Raw genomic sequence first — 26425 nt, forward strand, 5'->3', positions numbered from 1 at the left:
AAGACTGCTGTTGTTAAAAGCACCCAGTGGCCCACACGATGGAGAATCCTGTTCCTCCATCTCTGCTCAGGGTTAAACTTTTCACCAGATATGCAAATGTACTCAAGTATATTCAGTATAGCATTGGGAATAACAGTAAAATATTTAAAGTAACCTACTGGTATGTTGAATACTGAAAGTCAGCTATGGATGCACACAATTTTATTTGAGTTATTTTTCATTATTTTAACTTCAGATGTATTATATATTTTTCAAATATATTTTTTATATATCATTAAATTATTATTTTATATGATATTTTAATTTACTTTAAACCTATTTATTTTATTTTCATTTTTATGTTTAAATTGTATTTCTTTGCTGTATGCGCCTACTTAATCACTAATTTAGTGACCAAGATGGGACTGAATAAATAGATTACACATTCATTTCATAGAATGCAGCCAATGAAAGAGTGAAGCAAATTCTACACGTACTAATGTGGATTAGTTGCCAAGCTCTAGTCAGTGAAACTAGCAAAGAGCAGAGCAGTGTGAATTTTCATGCTACCATTTCACTTTAAAAGATAATATTTTTGCTTGTATATGTAGGAAATAGCTCTGGAAGGATTCCTAAAAATCCACTTGGTTGCCTCTGAGGAAAGGGACTAGATGGCGATGATAGAGGTGTGAGGAAAATTAACGTTTCGTTGCATAATGGCTTTTTTACCTTTTGAATTTGTGCTGTGGCCACGTGGCACCTATCCAAAACATAACAAACCAAAATAATTTGGTTAATTTTTAAAATAAAGAAATGTTCAATCTCTGGCAAAATATTGCTAGTTAATAGGGCTCCATCTTAAAATTCCCCATATGGTGTCTCTTATCCTCATAGTTTTAAGGATAATCCCAATGCTGAAAAATCCCACATACTTACATCTTCTCTCTTTTTTTTTAAAGAAAAATTGAGATATAATTGGCATATAGCGTTGTATTAGTTTTAGGTGTGCAGCATAATGATTTGCTCTACGTATACATTGCAAACTGAGTATCATAATAAGTTTAGTTGACTTACTGGCTGCGTCACCACACATAATCACTGTAGCTTCTCTCTCAGGTTCTAGACTCATTGCCCTTGTGGCCTTACTTGGGTGTCTCTCAGACAGTTCAAAAATTGGCAAACCTGAGCAGTTCTTCCTAACTCCAGCCCTGTCCTCACAAAACTGCTTCTCTCCAAGTCTTCTCCCATCAACCCTTATTCTCAGGGAAACTCTCTGGGAATTATTCTGGTCACCTTTCTATCTCTTAAACTCCCTATCTAATCCATCATAGGGTTCTGTGGTCTCTCGTATACGTACAGTCCTGTCTCTGACTCGCCCGTGTGACCGCTTTAGTCTAAACCACCATCTCCTCACCTAGCTTTCATGTCGCCCTTCAAAACCTTCTCCAACGCCATTCCCACAAAACTTCCTCTAAAACCACCCAGTTCAAAGCAAGTCCTCCTACTATTTTATCAAAGAAATCCATTTTTTTTCTTTACAACTCTTATTAATATTACAGTTGCATATTCACGTGTGTCACTATTTGCATGGGTTCTTTCTTGCTGGATTATGATCGCAATGAAGCAGGGACAGTTCCCGTTGTCTCAGGCTCCTACGCCCGCAGCCTAGCACAATGCCTGGCACGTGGACTATGATTAATCAGTTACTCTCAGACGAATTGGTAAGTTACATGTGAATGAGCTCTTACTGTGTAGCCGATACTGTGCTGCACACATTACTTGGGGACAATCAGTCTATTTCAGGATAAGCATTTATGGCCCGTGGACTTCTCAGGGCACAAACGAGTACAAGAGGGTATTTTCGTGTGCGAATCGGGTGACCAGGAGCGTGTTTGTTTGCTAGAGCAAGGAAGGGGGCTCCATTGAGGGAACAGACAAGGAAAATGAAAAAGATGAAGAACAGGTTTGATTTCCTCACCTGGAAAATAAGGTGTGTGGAAGGAGTGATTTGCTACAATTATACCATTCTGCTTCATCGTTTTTTTCAAAACCTGCCCTGCAAGGTGACAACTCCCTAGATCTTTCTCCTTAGGAATGTCAGGAACACAAATGATGTCTGGGTGGTGGAAAAAGCATCCCATTTGTAGGACACCTGGGAGGGGAAAGTGGTAGACTGTCTCTAGTTCTGGAAGAGCTCACTGTGAACCTCCAGCCATGGCCACCCTAATCCTGCCCCCTCCATGGGCCGAGCATCTCAGGCTGTCTGCTCAGTCCACAATGTTCCCAAGACTGTAAGGGCGACTCGTTCTTGAAAGAGACAGACAGTACAATAAAATAAAATAACTGGCAAATCCTCTTTTATTAAATAATAAGCAACCATCTATATACAGTGGCTTGTCTGTTGCAGGACTGCTTCCCCCAGCTCCCTGGGACGCTGCTCCATGGAACCAAAGTGCAAGCTCACAGCCCGTTGTTCGAATGCCCTGCAATACATGAAGCTAACTGGCCAGAAGCCCAGTCCACACTGGAGTGCTCAGTCACGGCACACGCAGGAGAAAATGAACCGTTTCAACCCACAAAGACTTAGGTGAAGAGTGGTCAGCTTCACTTAGAATATCCATGTTTTGCCTTCTAAGCATCTCCCCTAACAATTCAGCCAGCTGTTACTCTTCAAGACATGTGTCACTTTCTTTGCATTTGGGTCAAACTCCAACTGCAAAGATCCATTGAAGAAATAGAAGAACCCTGCAAATCCAGACAGGGGAAAGAGTGAGATATTTTTTCGAATAAATAACTTTGGCAACATACAAACCTCAGAATAAGAGATAACCTAAAAATAGAGAGTGTTTATAGAGTTTTAGTCTATGCCAGGGATTCTGTTAAGCATTTCACATAACTTTTTTTCACTTATTTCTGCAACAACCCTAGGAGGCCAGTGTATCTGACTCCACGTTACAGATGAACAGTTGAGGTTCAGAGAAATTCCAGTGTTTGCCCAAGGTCACTCAGCAAGGAAAGGATGGAGACCGCACTCTGCTGCAGCTCTGTCTGACAGCAAAGCCTGGCACTGGGTGAGTGGGTTACTCTGCTTCCAATCAGATACAGTTCTCTGCTTCTTTGGACACTGTGGTGTCTTTGTACACTTTCTCCCCAAGACTCCTCCTCCCTCTCCTCTCGTTGCAGCCTGAGGGACACTTCTGGTCTCCGGGCAGCACAGTGGCTCTTCCAGAACACCAGAGGATCCTTCATGGCTCTGCCATCACGGTACCCAGGTTCCCTTTCAGTAAAGATCATCTCTCGCTCCACCCATCTAACCTTGAATAGGGAAAAAAAAAATCTTTTTTTTAAACTTTGGTCTCACGGAAAGTTAAATATTGGCCACTGACCCGTGTAAGCAGTGCCTGACTCCTCAGGAAAGATGGAGAGAATCACCCTGAGGACCAGCAGGAGCAGTGGGATGGAGGGGACCAGAAAGCCAGTGGCCAGTGTTAAACTTGACCCACCGTTCAAGGGGATTCTTTCACAGCTCATTATGTGAAGCAGTCACCTCATTGATGCCAAGTTGGTCAGTAGTCACCTAACTGACACAAAACTGAAATTTGGGGGACGGAGAAGGGAGCGGGCTAAAGAAAACCTGTTATTAAAAATGATTTCAATTTTCCTCTTCCCTCTGGTACTGTAGAATGTTTCAAGTGCCCCACTGCCAACAGAATAAGTATCCTCTTACCAAATGCTTCAAAAACTGCATCCACGTGGGGGCCAACCCCTGGAAAGTCTTCCTCTATCTGCCTGGGAAAGCCTGGCTCCATGGATTGTCTCCTCTCATCAAACCTGCACCAGGTGGAAGAAACCAGGTGGAAGAAGAGCTCAGCGTCGCCTAGAGGCCACGTTACCAAATTCGTCAATCATGTTAAACTTAATGTGGAATTCTAGTGAACTTTCCAAGTGCAGCAAACAAATGTCCGACGGGTTTAGCACTGCAGAAATGTGTGACTTTAATGGGACTGCAAACTTAGCTCTTAAAATTGTACCTTTAGCAGAACCAGAGGCAGCATCCTGACCTGGCATATGCTGTCTGTTATCCTATTTCTTAAGTCTGGACAGAAAGAACCTTCGTCATCTCGCTATTACAAGGACGTGATATAATGTGAATTGAATCATTCATCTCAAATACAAATTTCAAGCACTCTATCATACTTGGCTCACACATGCCGCCCCTGCCCTGCACATCTGGGTTTCCCACGGCAGCCTCCTATGGAAAGGGTCTGGGGTCAGAGGCAAAGCACAGGAAGTGCATTTTTGATGGCTGGCCGGACGTTGGTTGGTGTGCCCAGAGTCTGGGCAGAAGGCCCAAGAACCAGGCTCTCTGTGACTCCTAGGTTCCCAAGTATCCTGAGGAATTGCTATCAAACTGGATTGTTTCTGCTCGTCATCCTCTCAGCAGAGGTCATGAATGGGCGAGGTTCAGGGAAGCCCTTGAGAATCATGTAATACAGTTGGGTAAATAAGACAAACACCCCATGAGATGATGAGACAATGGGAGAAGCTTGCTTTCCCCGTGGCTGGGATTCTCAGGGCTTCTTTCAAGAAAGAAAAGCCCAGCTGGATTTGGAGTTCAGCAGGGAAAGCTTCGGGGACCTGGTGGGATTTGCGCCAGGACTTGAATGGGGGCTGGGGTTTGGGCAGGTAAAGGAGAAAGACAGGCACTCCAGGCAGGTGGGGCAACAGCACAGAGAGAAGCTCCAGCTGGCTGTACATGGACCTTCAAACAGCAGAGCGTGAAAAACACCCGTTACAGGCACTGCTCTATTCGAAGTAAGCACTTGCCCACAGTTGTCTGAAGTCCCGTGGCTTCTACTGTGAGGGACGCAGAGCTAGGAGTGAGCCAGGGGATTTCCTCAGAGAAAGAAAATAATTTCCCTAATTAGGCTCATACAAAGTCGTTCCCATCAAATATTACCTCCAGTATTCATCCTTTACGAAGAAGTATGTTTTCTTCTTTTCCTTATCAGAAATGGCTGCATCTATTTTCCTTACAGTGGGCGGAAGGCCCAGGGTGTGGATGCCTCTTGGGTAGCCTGCTTGCACCTCATTCCCTCTGATGGCCCAGAACTGACTTCCTGTTTAAAATAAAAATTCACAACGATGTAGAATATATAACCGTTAAGTCTCTGATTTTAGAAATACTCCCTTAGCACCTCTGATTTTCATAGTAAAGAGGAAGCCAGAATTTTTGATGTAGTCACCAGCTCAAAATAGACATTAAACAAAAATTTGCAGGTTGAATGAATGGACACAGACCAAATGAGGGAACTGACAACTCTGGTCAATTTCTGTTCCTGTGTTCCTGTCATTATCTGTAAACTAGAAATAAAATAACACCAGTCCCAGCTATTTTTTCATTACCCTAGAGTAATAAAGTAGACAAAATTCGTCATAGTGAGGAAATTAAAGTCATTCAATTTTCCTGTGAGAGGCTTTATTTCAGCAAGTTAAAGAAATCATTCTATAATAATTACCTTTAAAGATGAAAACAGTGTCTTTGCTGATAACTTCACAGGCAGCATCTACGTACGAAGGAAGAGATGGCCAAAATGAGGAGATCAAATGAAATTCAGGTTCGAGTATCCTGAGGGATTTGCGCCAAAAATGTCTGAAATATATGTAAAAAGAAATGAAAATTGAAATACTCACCTTTCAGCATCTTTTCTTTGTTGTCCTGCCTCACTCATCTTCCCCCACTCCCACATCCTCTAAGCTCGATGTATTGCCGCTGGGAAAATATTCTCCCTCCCTCCCCTGCCAGAAGGCCACATAGGACCCGTTGCACTGGATTCTAAAGTAATGTCTTCTATGAAAGGAAGGTTATCCTACAGTGCAAATCAATCAGCTGGCTGTAAGCTTTAAATACGTACAATTCATGGAAAAATATATATATTACACCATCATTTAGTTTCAAAAAGGTAGGTATGTGTATATGTATATGTACTATGCAAACATATTTTTATATATACATGGAAAATTCTGGAAGGATATATACAAGTCCTTAACTGTGAATGAAGATGGGGAGAACTGAGGAACTAAGAATCAATGATGTGATGAAGGCTTTCTGTTAACTTTCTTTCCACTGTGCAGTTTGAATGTTTTATCATGTGCATATTCATCCAGCAGTGACTAAATTAATTGATTAAATGTAACGCTATCCTGGTGTCATTTTAAAAAGAAGTCAAGATAAACTTCTCACTCTAAAGTTCTACTTGTGACTTTTGAAAAGCGACCGCGACTCATGGGAAAGATAATTATAGGACAAAAATCAGATCATCCGAAGTCTTCAAAAATGAACTTGACAAGCTTAGGAAAACGTGGGAAATGAATTAGAATGATTTCAAATTCAGAGCAATCTTTTTTGATGTTTAAAAATCGCTATTAAGTTTCTGTTTGTTTTTCATTCTAAATATGTGCATCAAAAGAATAGATAGAAAAATAGAATCTTCCAGTCTGACCTGTCCTTAAAGAAGAGGACCTCTCCCCTCAGGGTGCTGACTGCATCAAAGGACAAAGCGGGATCACACGCGGCTGGTGTCCCGGGTTCTGGAGGCACCGATTCCGTGGGCATCACGGTGTCCTTAGGGGAAGCAGGGGGCGGTCCTAAAGGGAACAGATACAGATGAAAACATTAGGAGACCTGATGGTTCTGTCAACTTATATGCTTTTCAAACATTCTCCAAATGCTCTGAGTTGAGTTGCAAATGATTTGTGCAACATTTTGAAGCTTTCCTGAGGACCATCATTGCAAAGCTATAATGCCTAACTTTTCCCGCATCACTCACCGTACAGGGACTGAATGCCATTCACATCATCTTGAGAAAGGCGGAACCGAGTCAGGTCTGTGAGCGCGTTGTAGATTGGGTACATCAGAGCTTCACTATTGGTTGAATGAAAGAGACCCAGGGAATGGCCAAGTTCATGAGCAGCGACAAGGAATAAATTGGTCCCTATTTAAGAAATCGTAAACAATAGTTACTCATTCCTTAAACACAGATACATTCCACAGGTCAGATATATATATTATATTTGTTTACTGCTTGGAAGCACACAGTTTTTTAGCCTTTTTCTTGTTGTTGTTAATTGATCAATTGTCTGATTACACTTAATGGAAAGCCAAATGTTTTTTAAGGCTCTTTCTTAAAATTAATCTTCTAGACAACATGTCACAAGCAATATCCAGTTACTCCCATCTCCAGCTTCACGAGCCTGCTGACTTCATGAGAGCCAGGTCCCTTGCCTTGTATTCTGAAAGGAATGAACCCACTTGTTAAACACATCAATAATTCTTTCTCCTCATTTGTCAATGAAAAGCTAAACACTGCTTTTCAACGTACTAACATTTGCCAGTTACACTCAGTTACACTCAGTTAAATGAATCACGGGTTATTCATCTCAATTCTTAAATCCTTAAATAGCAATCTTACTCCTGCTGTTTTCCATTGGAATGCTGCCTGCATAACTTTTCAGCCTCCTGATCATTATTAAGTACATATTGGGTCCAAAAATATTAATATTAATAGATGTAGAACTTGCAAGATTGGTTTAAAACAGCATGCCCAATCATGTCTAGTATTTGTCTCAAAAGAGATTTGGGCCACATAAACACTAGATGCATTAAGGTTTTTTCCTTCATATTATTTTTAAAAACCCATGATGCTGAAATTGGGATGCATTGGGTAATTATGATTGACATAACAAGAGAATCAACTTTACTTTTACAAGTGTAATTTGTGTAACTTGTTCTCACTGGAGATTTTGCAGAAAGAAATCATTAATTCAATCAAACCAAGAATTTCATCTAGCGCTAACCTCACAGGTACACTGTCTCCAGAGATTCTCTTTGCATTTTGATGATAAATCCCAATTCAACTCCAGAGATAGTATCATTTGTCTCAGCGAGTTGTTTGAAAACTTTGGAAGCCATCCCTCAAAGTACCAAGTTATGAGCTGAGTAGCATTCTTCGATTTAAGCAGTTTGGACATTGTATTTGGGAGTTATTTTCCCATGGATTATTCAGAAAGAAACACAAAAACTTTTCTTAAAAAACTTACCTGAACCTAGAGAGAGTAAAATGTTGATTTAACCAGAAGAACCTAAACAGGAAATTCACTCCCTGGAATTTCATTCTCATTTCTGTTTTGAAAAGTAAAGGAGTAACTGGGGGTAAATTTCTCCCTAATTGGATATATGCCATATCCAGGGCCATGTTACTGTGGCTTCAGGGCAATACAACTGCCTTGTAGATGCCTGCAGTTTGATATAATGAGACATTCTTCTGAATGATAGTCCTAAGATCACACAGGAACCACAGTCCTCAAAGAAATACTTAGTGATGCTTCCTATATTGTACTTCCCAAGACAGAGAATAACCCCCTTTTTTTTTTTACATATCTGAAAATGTTTTTAAAAATGATTAAAACAAACTATATTCTGCTGATTCTTGACCCATTGGGAAATCCATACACCCCATTTCTTAAATATTCTTAGTTATTAAGAGCTCCCAAATTAAAATGAAAATCAACACCAAAATCATCCTGAGAGATGTATAACCAACCCAATGTATCCTTCGTCCATCGTTCATCGTCATCAAAGTGAGCATCTCCATAAATCCCTGCCCCCGGTGGATACGCGTGCGCCAAAACTTTTCCCGGTCCATCAAAAGGGAAAAAGTCTCCATGGTCTAACAGAGAAAAAAATCATTGGAAAGATCAGTAATTAAGATTGCTTTGGAATCTTTTCCAATGAAACAACACCTGATAAAATTTTGTTTGGGGTTTTTTTTTTGGTTTTTTTGGGGGGGGTTTTTTTGCTTGCTTTGTTTTTTTTTACCTCGAACTGCAAAAGTGATCATGATGTCAGCCTCTCCTTCGGAAATCCTGGAGAATTTAAGTGGAGTCACCTCTTCCCAGACTTTCAGAGCTTTCTTAATGGTAGAATCAACAGCATCTCTTGGCAGATCCAGTGTATAGTTCACAATCCTGAATGAAAAATATTATTGAAAAAGATAATATTTCTCTTGTGATAGTAAAGTATAAAATCTCAGTATTGTGTCAAAGCCTTTTGGGACCCATTACCTGTAAGTGAGGTGAGTTTTCCCCCACTTGGGCATGCCAGGAAAGGTGCTGAAGTGACCAATGTCGGGAACCCCACATCTGGGCTTGAGCACCACCTCCAGAGTGTCGGAGTCCGGCTTCCCCGTCACCTTCAGCCCCAGGAACCTCTGCATTTCTTGTAATTTTTTAACAACAGGACCACTGTCTTTTCTTCTAACAAACTGTTTCACATCCTTTTCAAGGTTGTAGTAGTTTTCTAAGTATTGCTAAAGAAGAATAATTTATCGTTTTTAGTCATTCTTACGATTTTTAGCCATTCATAGTAGATGTGCGCAGTTTCTCACTTAATCTATTTGAACTATTCCTCTAGTTTGCTGAAATCAAAGGAAGCGTCATATTTGCTTAAATCCTCAATTACAAACTCCTCCTTGGTTTTATTTTTACTTTGTAACTAAATAAACTATGTAGCTTAGTTTAGTACCAAAGCAGTGAAAATCACAATGAATTTGAAAACTCAAGGTAAGTATCCAGTGAACTGGAAGGAGAAACACAAAATCATCAAGCTTCCTTGGGCAGAATTGTGTATTTCATCTCTGTTTATTCTGTTCCCTCAATTTTCCGCTTTATGCTTATCACAAGGACCTGGCTGAAGGAACAAAAAAAAGAAAAAAAAAAAAAAAAAACTTGGACAAATCCCTGTGCCTGAACATAACACCAGCAATGGAAAGATCTAGGTAAATTTATGTTGGATTAAAACACCTAACAGAGGTTCCAAAGCAAGATACATTTCATACACTCTCCGTTTGTTATTCACGTGCCTCAAGCCCCAGTAATGCTGCTACTAACGTGGTTTTGATCTTAGGAAAACACCTAGTATTTCTGGCCTTTGGTTCTTCCTACATGAGAGGGAGAGTCCTGATACTGTGACACTGGGACCCTTGCCACATCCCATACTTTACATAATTGTCATTGAACTGTTCCTACACAGGAAGGTCAAACAGTTCTGAGTGAGCTCTATAAATGGAAAGCAGAGAGCGTTTCCCCACTCGGCCGTGTCAGCGAGCACGAGGGCCGTCTCCCTCAGTTACCTGAACAAGCTCCATGCTGTTGTCCTCGTCCCTTGCAGCTCTGTCCCGTGGGTAGCCTGAGCAGACTGCCGCACACAGCAACAGCTGAATCAGAAGAGTCCTCATCTCCACCGACTTTTCTCAGCTCTACGTTGTCCTAATGCTTTGCTCTCTGCCTACCTTCTTCTAGAGCCACCGCCTGGAGTCCAACTTTTATAGGGTGACAACGTTTGTTTAGATAACCCGCAGCGTGACTCATAACTGCTTTCATCCGAATGGCAGCAGGACCGTTTGCAAAAATTCCAAATCCAGAGTAGCACAAACTACTTTAATAACTTCTCTCAAAGCAGTGATTAATCTCCCGGAAATGTTTCCTGTCTTGGTAACAAAAAAACCTAGGGCATTTTATTCTGGAAAAAAAAAAAAAGATTGGAACTTCCTAGACAGTTTATGTTTATAAGTTTGAGAGGAGACGTAGGCTGACTCGGTGAAGAGTCAGAATTAGGCAGGACTCTTAAGTGCAGCTGTATTTTAAGAAGAGCATCTTTAAAATCAAATGTATTAAGATGTAAGTAAATGCAAAGCGGTACTATTAAATTCTGTGTAAACAGAATAAATGCTATATAAAGTAAAATTTGAAGGGAGATTCATTTTTTTTCAGCCTTTGATTTGAAACACTTACTATCGCTTTCTGGTTGGGTTTGTTAGTCTTTGAGGAAAACAACCCCTTGGGCAGGACAGGAGGAAGATTATAAAGAAGAAAGACATATATTTATTCTCTTTTGATTGTTCTTAATCTTGTACCCAATTTATTCATAGATGAAAGGCTTGCAGGAGTTACTTCACAATTACTCGTAGAATTGAAATAAATTACTTTGTTCTCTGGACTGAAATTTCCTCTGTCTTTATCTTCAATTCTTTTCTTATTCTCTTTCAATCTCTTTCCTTCCTCCCTAAATTCGAATTAGTAGACAGTTGAAAGTTAAGGGAAAAGCCATCCTAAATTCTTACCCCTTGCTTATTTTTTCTTTTCTCCTCCTTTTTTTCCCTTTCTCCTTTCTTTCCCTTCCTTGTCTTTTCTTTCTTTTTCTTTGCCAAGTAGAGTACCACTCCCATCAATTGTATCAAATAAATGCTTGCAGGGAAGACCCTAAACATTCCCAGAGGAAGAAACTTGGTTAAACATTTTACAGTCTTCCTGCTACCCACCCATCTCCCCACCAACCTCACCTCTTTTACTTTTAGAAAAGTAAATTAAAAAAGAAATACAAAAATGGATGCCAATCAGAGGAAGCAAAGCGTACACTTATTAAGCAGTCCCTAAGAGCACACACATTTCTGTTTATCACCACACTTTGTTTTTCTTTGTTTGTCTGTTTGCTTATTTGTTTACAAAAGACCAGAATATCCTGGGAGTGAGAATTAAGTGAAATGATAAAGAAAAATGTGCATTTAGTGAACATTTAATAAGTGTACGTTTTGTTCCCTCCTGCTTGCAACCCTTTTGCCTTTTCCCTTTGTGCTTTATTTTCTGTGTGTTTTAAAATAAATATTGGTGATATTTTGCTCAATATTTATAGAAGATGTAATAGGATTCCTCAGTGGTAGTAACCTGTAACTGGAGGTTTCCAGATGCCTGAGGATCACTTGGCTGGGGGGCTGTATGCCAAATTTAAGCACCCATCATTAGGCTTGAGCGTGTCTAAAGACACTTCACAACTAGGGCTCTACATTCCTCTGTGTCTTGTTTTATTTTGATTGAAATAAGGGGGAAGTATTTGCCTACACTGACGTCAGGATCACTGAGGGGGTTGGAGTGATGGCAGCGCCTGCACCAGATATGAATTCCAAGAAGAAACATCCACGGTTGTCAATTCCTTCTGAATGAAGGGTTTTCCTTTGCAAATTTTCTCTGCTATCAGAATTTAGAAAACATTTTTAAAGTTTAGAGGGAAGGCGGACGGAGATCATCTTTGTTTGCTGGACTTTTCAAGTGTGACTGGCAAAACAGGCTGTGCTTTTCCTGAGAAAAATAGAAAAGTTTGTCATTGAAGAGCTTTGTCACCTTCTAAACAGCTTCAGAAACTTCTTTGAGAAATCTTCCTGCAGCCCTAGGACTGTCCCCTACTTATTTCTTTTTTTCTTTCTTTTTTCAGTGAAGGTACTGGGAATTGAACCCAGGACCTCGTGCACGCCAAGCACGTGCTCTACCACTGAGCTATATGCCCACCCCTTCATGCTACTTATTTCTTAACAGTATCTTGTATCTGCCTTGGTTGCTGATTTTCCACACTGAATTGTGGTGTAATGGTTTACTTGTCTGCCTTCCTACGTCATTGTAAGTTCTTGAGGGTAGGGAATATTTCTCATGTATTTCTGTACTCCTGACATGTAGCATGGTGCCTTGCATATAGCAGGAACCTCAAAATTGCTCAGAGAATTAATTAATATACTAATAAAGCAGGAAAGGCTCCCAGCAAAAGTCAAACAGACAAATGAAAAGGCAAAAAATTCATAAATGATGCATATCTGAATTCCCAGACCTTGTATGTTGCATTGACCAAGTACCCTAGTAACTGAATTTTTTGTTTTATTTTCATAGAAAAAGTTTCAAGCTATCCTCATATGTCTCTCTAATAAAGGAATAAATAAAAGACTTATATATTTAAATTCCTTATTCCTTTGTCTGTTGAATACCCAAACTAAGACTGTAGAATCAGGCTGTTTTCTAATAAGACACGGGATTGTTAGCTTGAATTTTGTAGGTTAAATTTTGTAAGATAACAGATTAATGAGAAGGAACAGGTAAATTAAAGAGTAACTGAGTGGAAGAAGGAAGGGAGGGAAGGAAGGGAAGAAAGAGAAGGAAGGGAGGAAGGAAGGGACGGAGGGAGGAAGGAAGGGAAGAAGGAAGGGAGGAAGGGAGAAGGAAAAGGGAAGAGAAGGGAAAAAGGAAGGAGAGGAAGAGAGAGTAAATGAACCAAATATAGAGGGAAGCTGTGAACACTAAAAAAAAAAAAAAAAGTGGGCTTTTTCGGCACAGAAATGAAAATTACTTCCACAGAACAATGATTTGTTACGTGGCTAGATATATACAAGAGTCAAAATGGTTGCTTTTGGAAATCTGACCTCCAAAGAGTAGAGGTCTAGGAGTAAACTTACATGACACCTGATCCGGACTTAGACTCTAGGCCAGATAGCAGCCTATCTGATAACTTTTCACTCCTGTCTTCCTATTTATCATGAGCTTCTCCATGACCCATCAGATGAGATAACACATGGTCCTTTATCATGTGTCTGAATCTTAAATGCTTGAGAATAACCAAACCAAGATTGTAGACTTGGAGATAATATTTAAAAGAGAAATATAGAGAAAAGGCGACCAAATTAGCTATTTAAAAAGAGAAAAGAAAGAAGGAAGGATGAAATGAAAGAATGAAGAAATGAATGAAGGAAAAAAGGCTATAATCTGATAGAGGAGATGATTCCTGTGTAACTAATTCCATAAGAAATAAAGAAAGAAGTACAAGAATTATGCAGAAAGAAAGGTGTTTATTTTAGAAAAAAAACCAAAATAAAGCCACAGATGAGTGAAACCTGAAATGATTGGGACATAGAAGAAAATCCAGGAATAGAATAAACAACCATACAGAGTCAAGGAAGTTTAGAGTCTATATGGAAAATTACAGAGTTAATATTCTGCTGAAGTAAAAATTGTATGAAGGTTACTACTGAAAAATGAAAAATAAACTTATGGGAAGACAGACTTGAGTTCATTCATGTAAGGCCATTAGCCTGCAGCTAAGATATTTATTTTGTTAATGATGGAAAGCCATGTTACTACAAAATATATTAAATTAAAATTTTCATATTTCAATACAATTTTAATATTTTTATCATAGAAAATTTAGAGTATAGAAAAAGGGTAGAAAGAAGGAAATAAATTTATAATCGAGTCTCTGGAGAAAAATACTATTACCATTTCACTGTACTTTATTCTGATTTTTAATACCTGTATATTCTTTTGTATATCATGCTGATCATGGGAAATGTACAAAATTTTATCTTTTTTTTTTTCACAATTCTGAATCTCATCAGCCAGAAAGAAGTGCTAATAAGGCAATGTATTGCCTCTGAATTATAGAATATTGCCTCTGAATTATAGAATAAAACATGTTGCTTACAAGCTTTTTAAAATGTATGTTTTTTCATAGTCGACATCAGACCATATATGCTAATTTTTCATGTCTATTTCCCACAGAAACTTTCAAACATTTTAGGTGGAAGGTGAACTAGAGTTGAAAGGAAATTAGGAACAGATAATGTCTATATGTGAGGTGACTGTCTTTTTTTTATTTATAAAAGTGTAATGACTCAGATCACTCAACAAGAGTGGTAAGTATGTCGAAATCCATCATTCAAATTCCTTGGCAATGACAGTGGCCTTTATGTGGCTCCAGGCAACTCTGATTTTATGGAAAGATGGAGAGCATTTTGTAATATCCTTGGCATAACTATTTCAATTGTGCAAACAAAATAACGAAGGTTTTAGGTACTCCAACAGGCAGTGTATTTCATCTGCTTGTAGGATACAAAATGTTGCCTGGGAAACCTGCACTTTTTCTCATATAAGGATTAGAGCAGAAGCAGAAGGGGATGGAGTGTGAGAAACAGCATAACCGCATGCTGCCAAATCCACCTGACACGTCATCTTTCAGTCAGAAAACTACAAACAGAGGAAGGACAGCTCTGTTAAACTTTAGAGCCTGACCTATGCATTAATTGCCTGTCTTTATGTAATTTTCCAAGGGTAACTCAGGAGAAATTTACTGACTCTAGCGTGTCTGAGTTAACCTCTCGTATGGAAGGCATCATGGATGGCTATGAAATTATAGGGTCACAATTTCTTTTCTCTCTTCCAAAATCAACACCATCCAATAAAGATGTGGCTTCAGTGTTTTCTAGTTCATAGAAAAATAAATGTCTTGGTCCCTGATCAGACATTTGAGGAACAAAATATAGTTCTGGTTCTTTCCGATGATCATGCGTTCCTGAGATCTCATAACATAAACATACACAAGTCCCCAAATCTTTTGTTCCAACATAGTTTCACTGCCCTTATAAACAGTGGAAAAATGTATTCTAAAACAAGCAATTTTGTTTTCAACGTTATAACTTTTTTTTCCTTTTGGTTTTATGTGCTGTAGTGCAAATTTGGGAAAGGCTACTTCAGTGGCTACTAGTTAGTGTCTTCTTTTCTTAAAAAAAGTTATTAAATTTGCAGACATAGATTTCAAATTATATGTAGTTTTGTGCTTTACATTTAGGTCTGTGATCCATTTTGAGTTAATTTTTGTGAAGGGTATAAGGACTGTGTCTCAATTCATTTTTTTCCATGTGCTTGTCCAATTGTCACAGCACCATCTGTTGAAAATAGTGTCTTTGCGCCACTGAATTGCCTTTGATCCTTTCTCAAAGAGCAGTTGACCACATTTATGTGGCTCTGTATCTGGGCTCACTGCTCTGTTCTGTTGATCTATTTGTCTGTTCTTTTGCTCGTACCACACTGACCTGATCACTGTAGCACATTGCTCTCCTTCAACACTGTGTTGGCTATTCTGAATCTTCTCTTTATAAACTTTAGAATTTGTTAATAACCACAAAATACCTTGCTGGGATTTTGACTGAGGCCAGTTGTATTCTTGGATTGAAATTTTTCCCATTTAATTTTTTTTGTCAGATAACTGACCAACTTAGAACTCTCCTCTAACAAGAGTTATTTGGGAGAGGTGGACTAGAATGAGAAGAAAGTAAATTTGACTGATTTAGGGACTGTTATAATCATCCAGGCAGGCTGTAAGGGACACCCAAAGGATTGCAGATATAAGTCAAAAGAATCGAGAAAGGAAAGAGATGATACAGATAGAAAAGGGACAGGAAGGATTAAAAAAAAAAAATCATGGCATGACATTAATCTTGTAAAATGGGACGAGTTAAAACTAGCGAGTCTGCAGTTGAGGTTAAGTTCCTTTCTTTGTGACTTGGCAGATCTCTGCCTGGTGCGGAAAAAAAAAAAAAAGCCCAACCAAATGAGAACAAACAATAGCTATTTACTCAAAGCTTGCTATACAGCAAGGGAGTAAGCCACCATAACTTGTATTTTGGCGAGACTCGAAGCAGGCAGACAAATGGGAAGCTTTACAGTGGGGGAGAGGGAAGTCCTCCATAGGAGAGGTTACCCGAAGGGAGGCTCAGACTCGTGAGAGTCAGTAAACTTCTGCTGAGTCACCCTTGGAAAACTACTTAATGCCTACTATGTTATAGTATATGTAATCCTTGCACCCATATTGCAGATTGAAAGGGAAGAATGCCCATACTGGAGGCTGTGGGTCTGAGGGTGCTGTGGATGTGCTGACGAGGCGTGGGCATCCTGTGCTGTTGGTTAGGGGGTGCGTATTTGAATCTTTCTGATTGATCCTCAGTTGGAAACAAGGACAAAACTTAGAAAGGCCATCAGTTACTCATCAAATTGGCCACTTTGGATTTGTTGTCACAGAACGTACTGTTTGCCTTCCTGGATTATCACTAGCGATACCAATCTGGCTTCCTGCACTTACAACAAGCTGACTTCCTGGGTTGTTTGTTGAAGATGAGGGGATTGGTTTCCTGGGCAGACTCCTACAAGTTCTGGGTCAAAGTTCTACTTTTATATATGGTCCAGTCATTGTCCATTTGTCCATTCAGTCTCTCACTAGAAAAGTTGTCTCTACTCCATGCCTTAAGATCCTCTGTTATAGATGAAAGTTTGGGGTATTTACACTTGACTCAATGACTTTTTTTGCTGTCCACGTATTTTTTTCCTTAAACTCTGGAATTTATAAGTGCTTTATGCTGGGGTTAGGTCAAATATCTGTAACCAGTAATACTCATTGCCCTGACAAATCTGTGCAATGATCCTAGGCACTCTTTGCCATGGCTGAGACACATCATCTTCTTATGAGTCATGATTTGTTAGCACTGACACATCTTTTGGTTGGGTCACATTATGTAAGAATAACAGAACGGAGAAAAAGAAAAAGAGAAAAAAAAGAAGAATAACAGAATGGAATTGTATTGTAGTAATAGTTAAATTAGAGTTGGATATTTATCAAGACAGAGCTAACTCACATAAACCTACAGAGCTGGTGTTGATGTGCCAGTTTATTCTTCATAAAACCTATACTGAACTTTCATTATTTTATATAGTTGTCAGTAATTAATATCTCTTACTCTTCTCAGTGTATATAATGTGGTCAATCTGCTATGTACCAGAACTGTCCTTTAAGAAAAGAGAAAACCACTATATATTGATCGTTTACTCTGCACTTAATATGTTATAATATATGTAATCTTTGCACCCACATTGCAAGATAAACATAAGTATCCCCACTTCACAGATTAAAAAAATGAAGTTCAGAAAAGTTAAAGCATTTGTTCAAGTCCACATACACAGTAAGTAGCAGAGGTGATGCAAACGTGGTTCAATCAAAACCAAAACAAATAGAAATAAGAGTTTGCAGTGTCTGCAGACTAAATCCAATCCCTGCATTTCATGTTTATAATAGCCTCTTAGCCTAGACTTAGCCCCTTCCACAAATGTTCTCTCTCAAATGTTCATATTCGTGAAAACTTAATCCTGAATATGTCTCTTATTCCATTGTATGTCTGGTAGTCTTCACTTTCAGGCTCCTCTCAGGAATTTCTGACCTTCTGACTTCCCTCCCTTCTTTTTAAGCCCAGTCTTTCCTGCCTATTGTCTTTCATTTGTGCTACCCAGATGCGACCCAGTTAGGACACATGTCTATGAGCAGTCACTATGTGTCACTAAGATTCAAACTTCCAAATCCTCCTCATTCACTGAGATTGGTCAGCATTCTAATTCCGGAAAACATCAGCAAAATCTTGCTCGCCAGGAATTTCTAAGTGTTTGTCAAAAAATCCAACTCTAAGGTTCTCAGCATAAATACACAATTCAGTACCTTTGTGGCCCAAAACACATTTCACAATCCTTCCTTCCTTTGAAAGTCACATTTGTGCAATTATGAGTTGGGAACATACTGTTCCAGGTCATGAATTTAGAGAATAAGTGGAAAAACTTCTCAAACCTCACTTATATTCACATCTCCCTTAAGATATTTTATTGTCAACTTGACTGCTGTGAAAAAGAACAAAATTGGAGTAAGATTTTTCTTGTTGCGGATAATTTATTAACCATTTTGTCTTGTCTCTAATGGTTGAGCCAAACAGTATCAGATCATGCTCCTTGTTAGTTAAATGACCATCGATCAGTGGAATCAAAGTGGCATAGTAGAAGGGTCTTGAGTTTGGGTGAAAAAGACCTCAGTTAGAATTTTAATTTGCATTTACTAGCTCTGTGATACCAAATAGTTTACCTTCTTTATGACTTTTTCCTTCATTCTTAAAACAGCAATAAACATCTCCATCTTAACCCTGCCTACCAGTGGGCTGACACCAGCCCAGAGGGCCCACAGAACCCAGCCTGTGCAGCTAGCCCCATGGGGACAAGGCCCAACACTCCGGCAAGCCCACAGCCACTGCATGAGGCAGGACCTAGCAGCCTTCTAGGCCAGGAGCCAGCCCACCTTCCAGTGTGCCATAGTAGTTGACCCAGCCACAAAAGAAGGGGGCACACAACCCACATAGGGGGCATATAGCTTTGGTAACCAGAGAAGAGCGTGCTGCTGGGCCCCTGTAGGACATGTCTTACATAAGGTTACTGCTCAGAGATCTGGAAATGCAACCAACCTATGTAATATATAGAAATAAACACAAAGAATTAGGCAAAAATGAGGGGACAGAGGAAAATGTTCTAAACAAAGGAACAAGACAATACCTCAGAAAAAGTGGGGATAAGCAGTCTATTCAATAAACAGTTCAAGGTAATGGTCATAAAATACTCACTAAATTCAGAAGAAGAATGGCTGAAAATAGTGACAATTTCAACGAATAGTTAAAAAAAAAAAACCAAACAGAACAGAAGAATACAATAACTGAAATTTAAAAATATATTAGCAGGCATCAATAGTAGATTAGTTGATACCGAGGAATGCATCAGCAATCTGGAAGACAGAGTGGTGGAAATCATCCAAACTGAACAGAGGGGAAAAAAAAGAATTTCAAAAATGAGGATAGTTTTAAGAGACCTCTTGTACAACATTGAGCATACTTAATTTGCATTAAAGGAGTTCCAAACAGAGAAGAAAGAGTGGAAGTGGCAGAGAAATTATTTGAATTAATTATAGCTAAAAACTTCCCTAGTGAAGTGATGAAGGAAACAGACATCCAGGTCCAGGAAGCACAGAAGACCCCAAACAAGATAAAACTAAAGAGATCCATGCCCAAACATATTACAATTTAAATAGCAAAAGTTAAACATAAAGAGAGAATTTGAAAAGCAGCAAGAGCAACTAGTTACATACAAGGGAACTCCTAAACCATCCTCAGCTGACTTCTCAGCAAAAGCATTGAAGGCCAAAAGGGAGTGGCACAATGTATTTCAAAGTGATAAAATTAAAAAAAACATAACCAAGGATACTCGATTTGGAAAGATAATCATTCAGATTTGAAGGAGAGATAAAGAGTTTTACAGAGAAGCAAAAGCTAAAAGAGTTCAGCACCACTAAACTGGTTATATAATAAATATTAAGGGGGCTTCTCTACGTGGGAAAGAAAAGGCTACAACTAGAAATATAAAAATTATAAAAGGAAAAATCTCACTTGTAAAGGCAAACATACAGTAAAGGTAAGTAGATCAATCATTTAAAACTACTATGAAGGTTAAAACACAAAAGTAGTAAAAAAAAAAAAAACCTATATCCAAAATAAGTAGTTAAAGGATACACAAAACAAAAATAAAATAAAATAAATAAAATGTGATGTCAAAACTAGTAAAACTTGGAAGGAGGGGGGTAAAAATTGCAGGGTTATTAAAATGTGTTTGAACTTAAGAGATAATCAACTAGAAATAATTATGTATATATGGATTATTATATAAACCTCACAGTAGCCACACACCAAAAATCTGTGATAGATGCACACACAAAAAAGAAAGGAATCCAAACATAACACTAAATATAGTCATCAAGTCACAAAGGAAGAAGGCAGAAGAAGTAAAGAACAAAAAAGAACAACAAAATCAACCCCAAAACAATTAACAAAATGGGTATAAGTGCATACCTATCAATAATCACTTTAAAGGTAAATGGACTAAATTCTCCAATCAAAGCATAGAATGGCTCTGTGGATACAAAATCAGACCCATATACATGCTATCTATAACAGACTCACTTCAGATCTAAAGACAAACATGATCTGAAAGTGGGAAAAGGTATTCCATGTAAATGGAAATGAAAAGTAAGCCAGGATAGCAATACTTATATCAGATAAAGCAGACTTTACAAAAACAACCAATAGGTCACTGAAGAAACCAAAAAATATCTGGAGACAAAAAGCCGTAAGAGAATACTATGGACAATTATATGCCAACAAATTGGACAATCGAGAAGAAATGGACAAGTTAGAAACTTGCAGCCCACCAAAGCTGAATTAAAAAGAAATAGGTAATTTGAATAGATCAATCACTAGAAGTAAAATAGAATCTGTAACTAAAAAAAAAAAAAAAAACTCCTTGCCAACAAAAGTCCAGGACCAGATGGCTTCACTGGAGAATTCTACCAAACATACAAAGAAGAACTTCTACTGATCCTTCTCAAAGTCTTCCAAAAGACTGAAAAGGAAGAAATAATTCCAAAATAATTCCATGAAGCCACTATAACCCCGATACCAAAGCCAGCCTAAGACACTACAAAAAACGAAAAGTCAGGCCAATATCTTTGATGAATATAGATACAAAAATTCTCAACAAAGTATTAGCTAACTGAACACAACAACACATCAAAGTATCATACACCATGATCAAATTGGATTCATCCCAGGGTCACAAGGATGGTTCAACATACGCAAATCAATCAATGCGATACACCACATCAACAAAAGAAATGACAGAAACCACATGATCATCTCAATAGCTGCAGAAAAAGCATTTGATAAAATTCAACATCTATTCATGATAAAGAATTCTTACCAAAGTGAATACAGAGGGAATATATCTCAAAAAAATAAAAGTTATGTCAAACCTACAGCCAACATAGCACACAATGGTGAAAAATTGAAAGGCTTCCTGATAAAATCTGGACTAAGACAAGGATGCCTAGTCTCACCACTTCTACTGAACATAGTATTGGAAGTCTTAGCCACAGCAATCAGACAAGAAAAAGAAATAAAAGAGATCCAAATTGGAAGGAAAGAAGCAAAATTGTCATTACATGCAAATGACACGATAGAAAACCCTAAAAACTCCACACAAAAGCTATTAGAACTGATATATGAATTTAGCAAAGTGGAAATACATAATACATACAAAATTAACGTATAGAAATCTGTTGCATTTATTCAGACTAACAATGAAATATCAGAAAGGGAAAGTTTTTTTTTAAATATCCCTTTAAAATCACATCAAAAAGTATAAAATACTTAGGAATAAACCTGACCAAGGAAGTGAAAGACTTAGATGCTTTGAAGGAAATTGAAGATAATTTAAAGAAATGGAAAGATATCTCATGCTGTTGGATTGGAAGAATTAATATTGTTAAAATGGCCATACTTTACCCAAAGCAATCTACAGATTTAATGTGATCCCTATCAAATTATCCAGGACATTTTTCACTGAACTAGAGCAAATAATCATAAAATTTAAATGAAATCACAAAAGACCCAGAATTGCTAGAGCAATCTTGTGGAAAAAGAACAAATCTAGAGGCATAATCCTCCCAGACTTCAGACAATACTACAGAGCTACAATAATCAAAAGTGTGGTATTGGCACAGAAACAGATACACAGATCAATGGAACAGAATAGAGAGCCCAGAAATAAACCTACACACTTATGGTTAGTTAACCTTCAAAAAAGGAGGAAAGAATATACAGTGGAGAAAAGACAGTCTTTTAGACAAGTGATATTGGGAAAACTGGACAGCCACATGTAAATTAAGTTAAAACATTCCCTCACATCGTAAAGAAAAATAAACTCAAAATGGCTTAAAGATTTAAATATAAGAGAGAACACCATAAAACTCCTAGAAGAGAACATAGGCAAAACATTCTTTGACATAAACTGCAACAATATTTTCTTAGGTCAGTCTCCTAAGGTCATAGAAATAAAAGCAAAAATAAATGGTATCTAGTCAAACTTATAAGCTTTTGCAGAGCAAAGGAAACCATAAATAAAACAAAAAGACAACCTATGGCCTGGGATAAAATATTTGCAAACAATATGACTGAGAAAGGATCAATTTCCAAAATATACAAACAGCTTATACAACTTAGTAATGAAAGAAACAAACAATCCAAAAGCGGGCAGAAGACCTAAATAGACATTTCTCCAAAGAAGACATACAGATGGCCAACAGGCACATGAAAAGATGCTCAACATCACAAATTATCAGAGAAAAGCAAATCAAAATTACAATGAGGTATCACCTTACACCAGTCAGAATGCCCATTATTAAAAAGCCTAAAAATAACAAATGCTGGAGAGGGTGTGGAGAAAAAGGCACCCTTCTACACTGTTGTCGGGAATACAAATTGGTGCAGCCATTATGGAGGGACTCTCAATTGGAAAGGAAGAATTGAAACTGTCACTGTTTGCAAATGATCTCATACTATTTATAGAAAATCCTACAGATGCCACCAAAAAAAACTGTTAGAGTTAATAAATGATTTCAGTAAACTTTCAGGGTACAAAATAAATAAATTAATAAATTGGACAACAAGGATCAACAAGAATAAAATATCTCAGAGTAAATTTAACCGAGGAGGTAAAAGACTTGTACTCTGAAAACTGTAAGACTCTAATAAAAGCAATTGAAGACAACACAAACAAATGGAAAAATATACCATCCTCATGGATTGGAAGAATTAATATTGCTAAAATGACCATACTACCCAAGGCAACCTATAGATTCAGTGTAATCTCTATCAAAATGCCAATGGAGTTTTTTACAGAACCAGAACAAATAATTGTAAAAAATTTTACAGAACCACAGAAAAACTTAAATAGCCAAAGAGACTTTAAGAAAGAACAAAGCTAGAGGCATCACACTTCCCGATTTCAAACTATACTACAAAGCTATAGTAATCAAAACAGTATAGTCCTGGCACAAAAACAGACACATAGATCAATGAAACAGAATACAGAGCTTAGAAGTAAACATACTTATATGGTCAATTCATGTATGAATAAGGAGTCAAGAATATACAGTGGGGGAAAGACAGCCACTTCAGTAAATGGTGCTGGGGAAACTGAACACACAGAAGAATCAAACTGGAGTATTTTCTCACACCACATACAAAGATAAGCTCAAAATGGATTGAAGACTTAAATGTAGGACCTGGTACCATTAAATTTCAGGAAGAAAATACAGACAGTGCCATCTCTGATATTCATTTTAACAGTACTCTTAGGTTCTTTCTCTTCAGGCGAGGGAAATGAAAGCAAAAATAAACAAATGGGAACTACATCAAACTGAAAACTTTTGAACAACAAAGGAAACTATCAATAAAATGAAAAATCAGCCCATTGAATGGGAGAATATATTTGCAAACAATATGTCCAATAAAGGACTAGTATCCAAAACATGGGAAGATCTCATACAACTCAACATCAAAACAAGACAAAACAAAAAACCAACCTGATTAAAAATGGGCAGAGGACCTGAATAGACATTTTTCCAAAGAAGACACATAAATGGCCAAAGGACTCATGTAAAGATGCTCAACATCACTAGTCAACAGGGAAATGCAAGTCAAAACCACAGTGGGGTACTACCTCACACCTGTCAGAATGACTGTCATCAAAATACAACAAACAAAAATTGCTGATGAGGATGTGGACCAAAGGAGACCCTTATGTGCTGTTGATGAGAATGTTAATTGGTACAGCTAGTATCAAAACAGAATGGCAGTTCCTCAAAAACTTAAAAATAAAACTACCATATAATCTATCAGTTTCACTTCTGGGTATTGACACAAAGCAAACAAAAGTGCTAACTCAAAAAGATATATGCACACCAATGTTCATTGCAGTGTTATTTACAATAGGCAAGATGTGGAAGCAACCTAAGTGTCCATCAATAGATGAACTGAAAAAGAGGTTAAGTATATATATGTATATGTGTATGTGTGTGTGTATATATACATATACATATATATATATATGGGTTTAGAAGTCATTGTGCCAAGTGAAATAAATCAGGCAAGAAAAAATACTGTGAAATCTCACTTATATGTAAATATGATAAACAAAAGAAACAAACAAAACAAAATGAGAACAGACTCATAGATACAGAAAACAAACAGCTTGGAGGGGTTCTGGGGGGGTGGGTGAGATAGGTGAAGAGGATTAAGAGGTACAAACTCCAGTCATAAAATAAACAACCCATGGGGAAGTAATATATAGCGTAAGGGATATGATCAATAATATTGTAATAACTTTATATGGGGACAGATGATTACTAAACTTACTGTGATGATTATTTCATAATGTATGCAAATTTCAAATCACCGTGTAGTACACCTGAAACTAACATAATTCGTATGTCAACTATATTTTAGTTAAATTAGCTAACCAAAAGTCCCTTGGAGGAAAAAGTCTAACACATGAGCTTGATGTATGTAGTAGGAATATACATATAAATTTCTAGGCACATAATAAACATTATTATTAATAACAATTGAATATTTAGAGTGATAGCAAAAAATTAGGTGACTTTCTAACTTTGGATGGTCTTTAGTAGTTGGGAATGAGGAAAATTTAGAGAAAATGGAAGAGGCGCCACATGGGTCAGAGCGGTAATTGAGGTATAAAAATACCTGTTGGGGAGAAGAGCAACGAAACTGAGGAATTCTGGGTCAGGAGGAAGTTGAGATGGTAAGAAATAAGCTTCAGGTGAGTGCCTACTAAGTGCTAGGGGCTTCACCCACATTAATCTTCAGAACATACCTAAGACTCATATATTAATTTCCCTGAGATTCAAAGAGGTCAACTAACTCGTCTAGGTTCACACAGTGAGTCACAGTGCAAATTTTCTAACTCATCAATATTATGAACTTTGTACAACCAGTCATGTCCACAGCTCTGCCTTCCAAGATATTTGCAACAGGTCAAGAGGCAAGCCACAACTTTACTTCCTGTAGCATAGCAGATGATATATCCCAAAGGGTCATTTCACTGTAAAACCATTTCGGTCTTAATAAAGCCCACTTTTCAATGCTTTCCTGGGTTTCTAAGAGATAATGGAAATCTCCAAAGCTTTTCTAGTCTCCCTACAAATATGCGTGTGCACACACACATACACACACAGAGTGAGCTGAAGCTAGATTAAGGATGAATGAGAAGCTAGCCAAGAACAAATGGGGAAAAAGGACTTGTCAGAAGGACTTTGAAGATACTAAATTTTGATCAAAATGCAAGGTGGAAAATCTGCATTAAAGGCTCTTGCCACACATCCTAGAACAAGACCAAAGTACTTCCAGATGAGAAAAATCCCTTTGCTTCCTAATAGGAACCAGTATACCAATATGCTTAAGAAAACACCATGTCCTTTACAGACTTTCTAGATTGCTGCAAATTAAGATTTTAAAAAATTGAGCTCACAATCAAAGTTTACCTAATACATAGGAAAATAAACTCTAGGACTGAAAGTCAATTCAAAGAGCAAATTACAGATTTAGACCCACAAGGTGCTTGGATATTTAAATTATCAAATAGACTAACAACAAAGAATTTAAGGTATAAAAAATAAAAGATGGAATCATTAAAAATAAGCAAGCAACAAGAAACTAAGAAATGACCAGTCAGATCTGAAAATGAATCCAATGGAAATTTGCATTTTTCAACTCTTTGGAGTTGTATGCAGTCTGGACAATGTGTCTGGACTTGAGACAAAGGATTCAGGTGGCCTTAGACCCATGGCCAAAACAAATATGACGTTTTCCTTTTTCCAGTTGCCTTATCTCTTATTTACCCCTTGGTACAGAGACGTGGAGTCTTGTTTTATTTAGGAGTAGGCCCAGAATTATTTTCAAAATACACATTCTGTTTTTCAAGAAAAATTCTTAAAAGCCAAATACTTTCTTTCAAAGTTTTTATTTGAGCAAAA

At 37.8% G+C, this 26425-nt stretch overlaps 1 protein-coding gene and 1 non-coding gene across 2 annotated transcripts; both read right to left on the reverse strand.

Annotated features, from left to right (window-relative positions):
• Positions 1-2314: 2314 nt before the first annotated feature.
• LOC105067594 (stromelysin-1) lies at positions 2315-10443 on the reverse strand. Its single transcript, XM_010953188.3, has 10 exons — positions 10170-10443; positions 9103-9347; positions 8858-9006; positions 8583-8708; positions 6810-6974; positions 6483-6627; positions 5499-5632; positions 4940-5099; positions 3707-3810; positions 2315-2724 (listed from the first exon to the last, which is right to left on the reverse strand). Exons 1-10 carry the CDS (start codon positions 10272-10274, stop codon positions 2624-2626), a joined length of 1434 nt encoding a protein of 477 aa, XP_010951490.1. The 5' UTR covers positions 10275-10443; the 3' UTR covers positions 2315-2623.
• A 1861-nt stretch (positions 10444-12304) lies between these two features.
• TRNAA-GGC (transfer RNA alanine (anticodon GGC)) lies at positions 12305-12376 on the reverse strand. Its single transcript has one exon. It is a non-coding gene; the product is annotated as a tRNA-Ala (tRNA).
• Positions 12377-26425: the final 14049 nt, after the last annotated feature.

Source organism: Camelus bactrianus, chromosome 10, assembly GCF_048773025.1.
Source record: "Camelus bactrianus isolate YW-2024 breed Bactrian camel chromosome 10, ASM4877302v1, whole genome shotgun sequence".
Lineage (NCBI taxonomy): Eukaryota > Metazoa > Chordata > Mammalia > Artiodactyla > Camelidae > Camelus > Camelus bactrianus.

Excerpts from the sequence above, each read along its gene's own strand:
- LOC105067594 (XM_010953188.3), bottom strand. The coding sequence starts at position 10,274 with ATGAGGACTCTTCTGATTCAGCTGTTGCTGTGTGCGGCAGTCTGCTCA. Across the intron at positions 9,348-10,169 it reads ACAGCATGGAGCTTGTTCAG|CAATACTTAGAAAACTACTA; the intron begins GTAACTGAGGGA and ends ATTCTTCTTTAG. Across the intron at positions 6,975-8,582 it reads ATGGACGAAGGATACATTGG|GGACCAATTTATTCCTTGTC; the intron begins GTTGGTTATACA and ends TTTCTTAAATAG.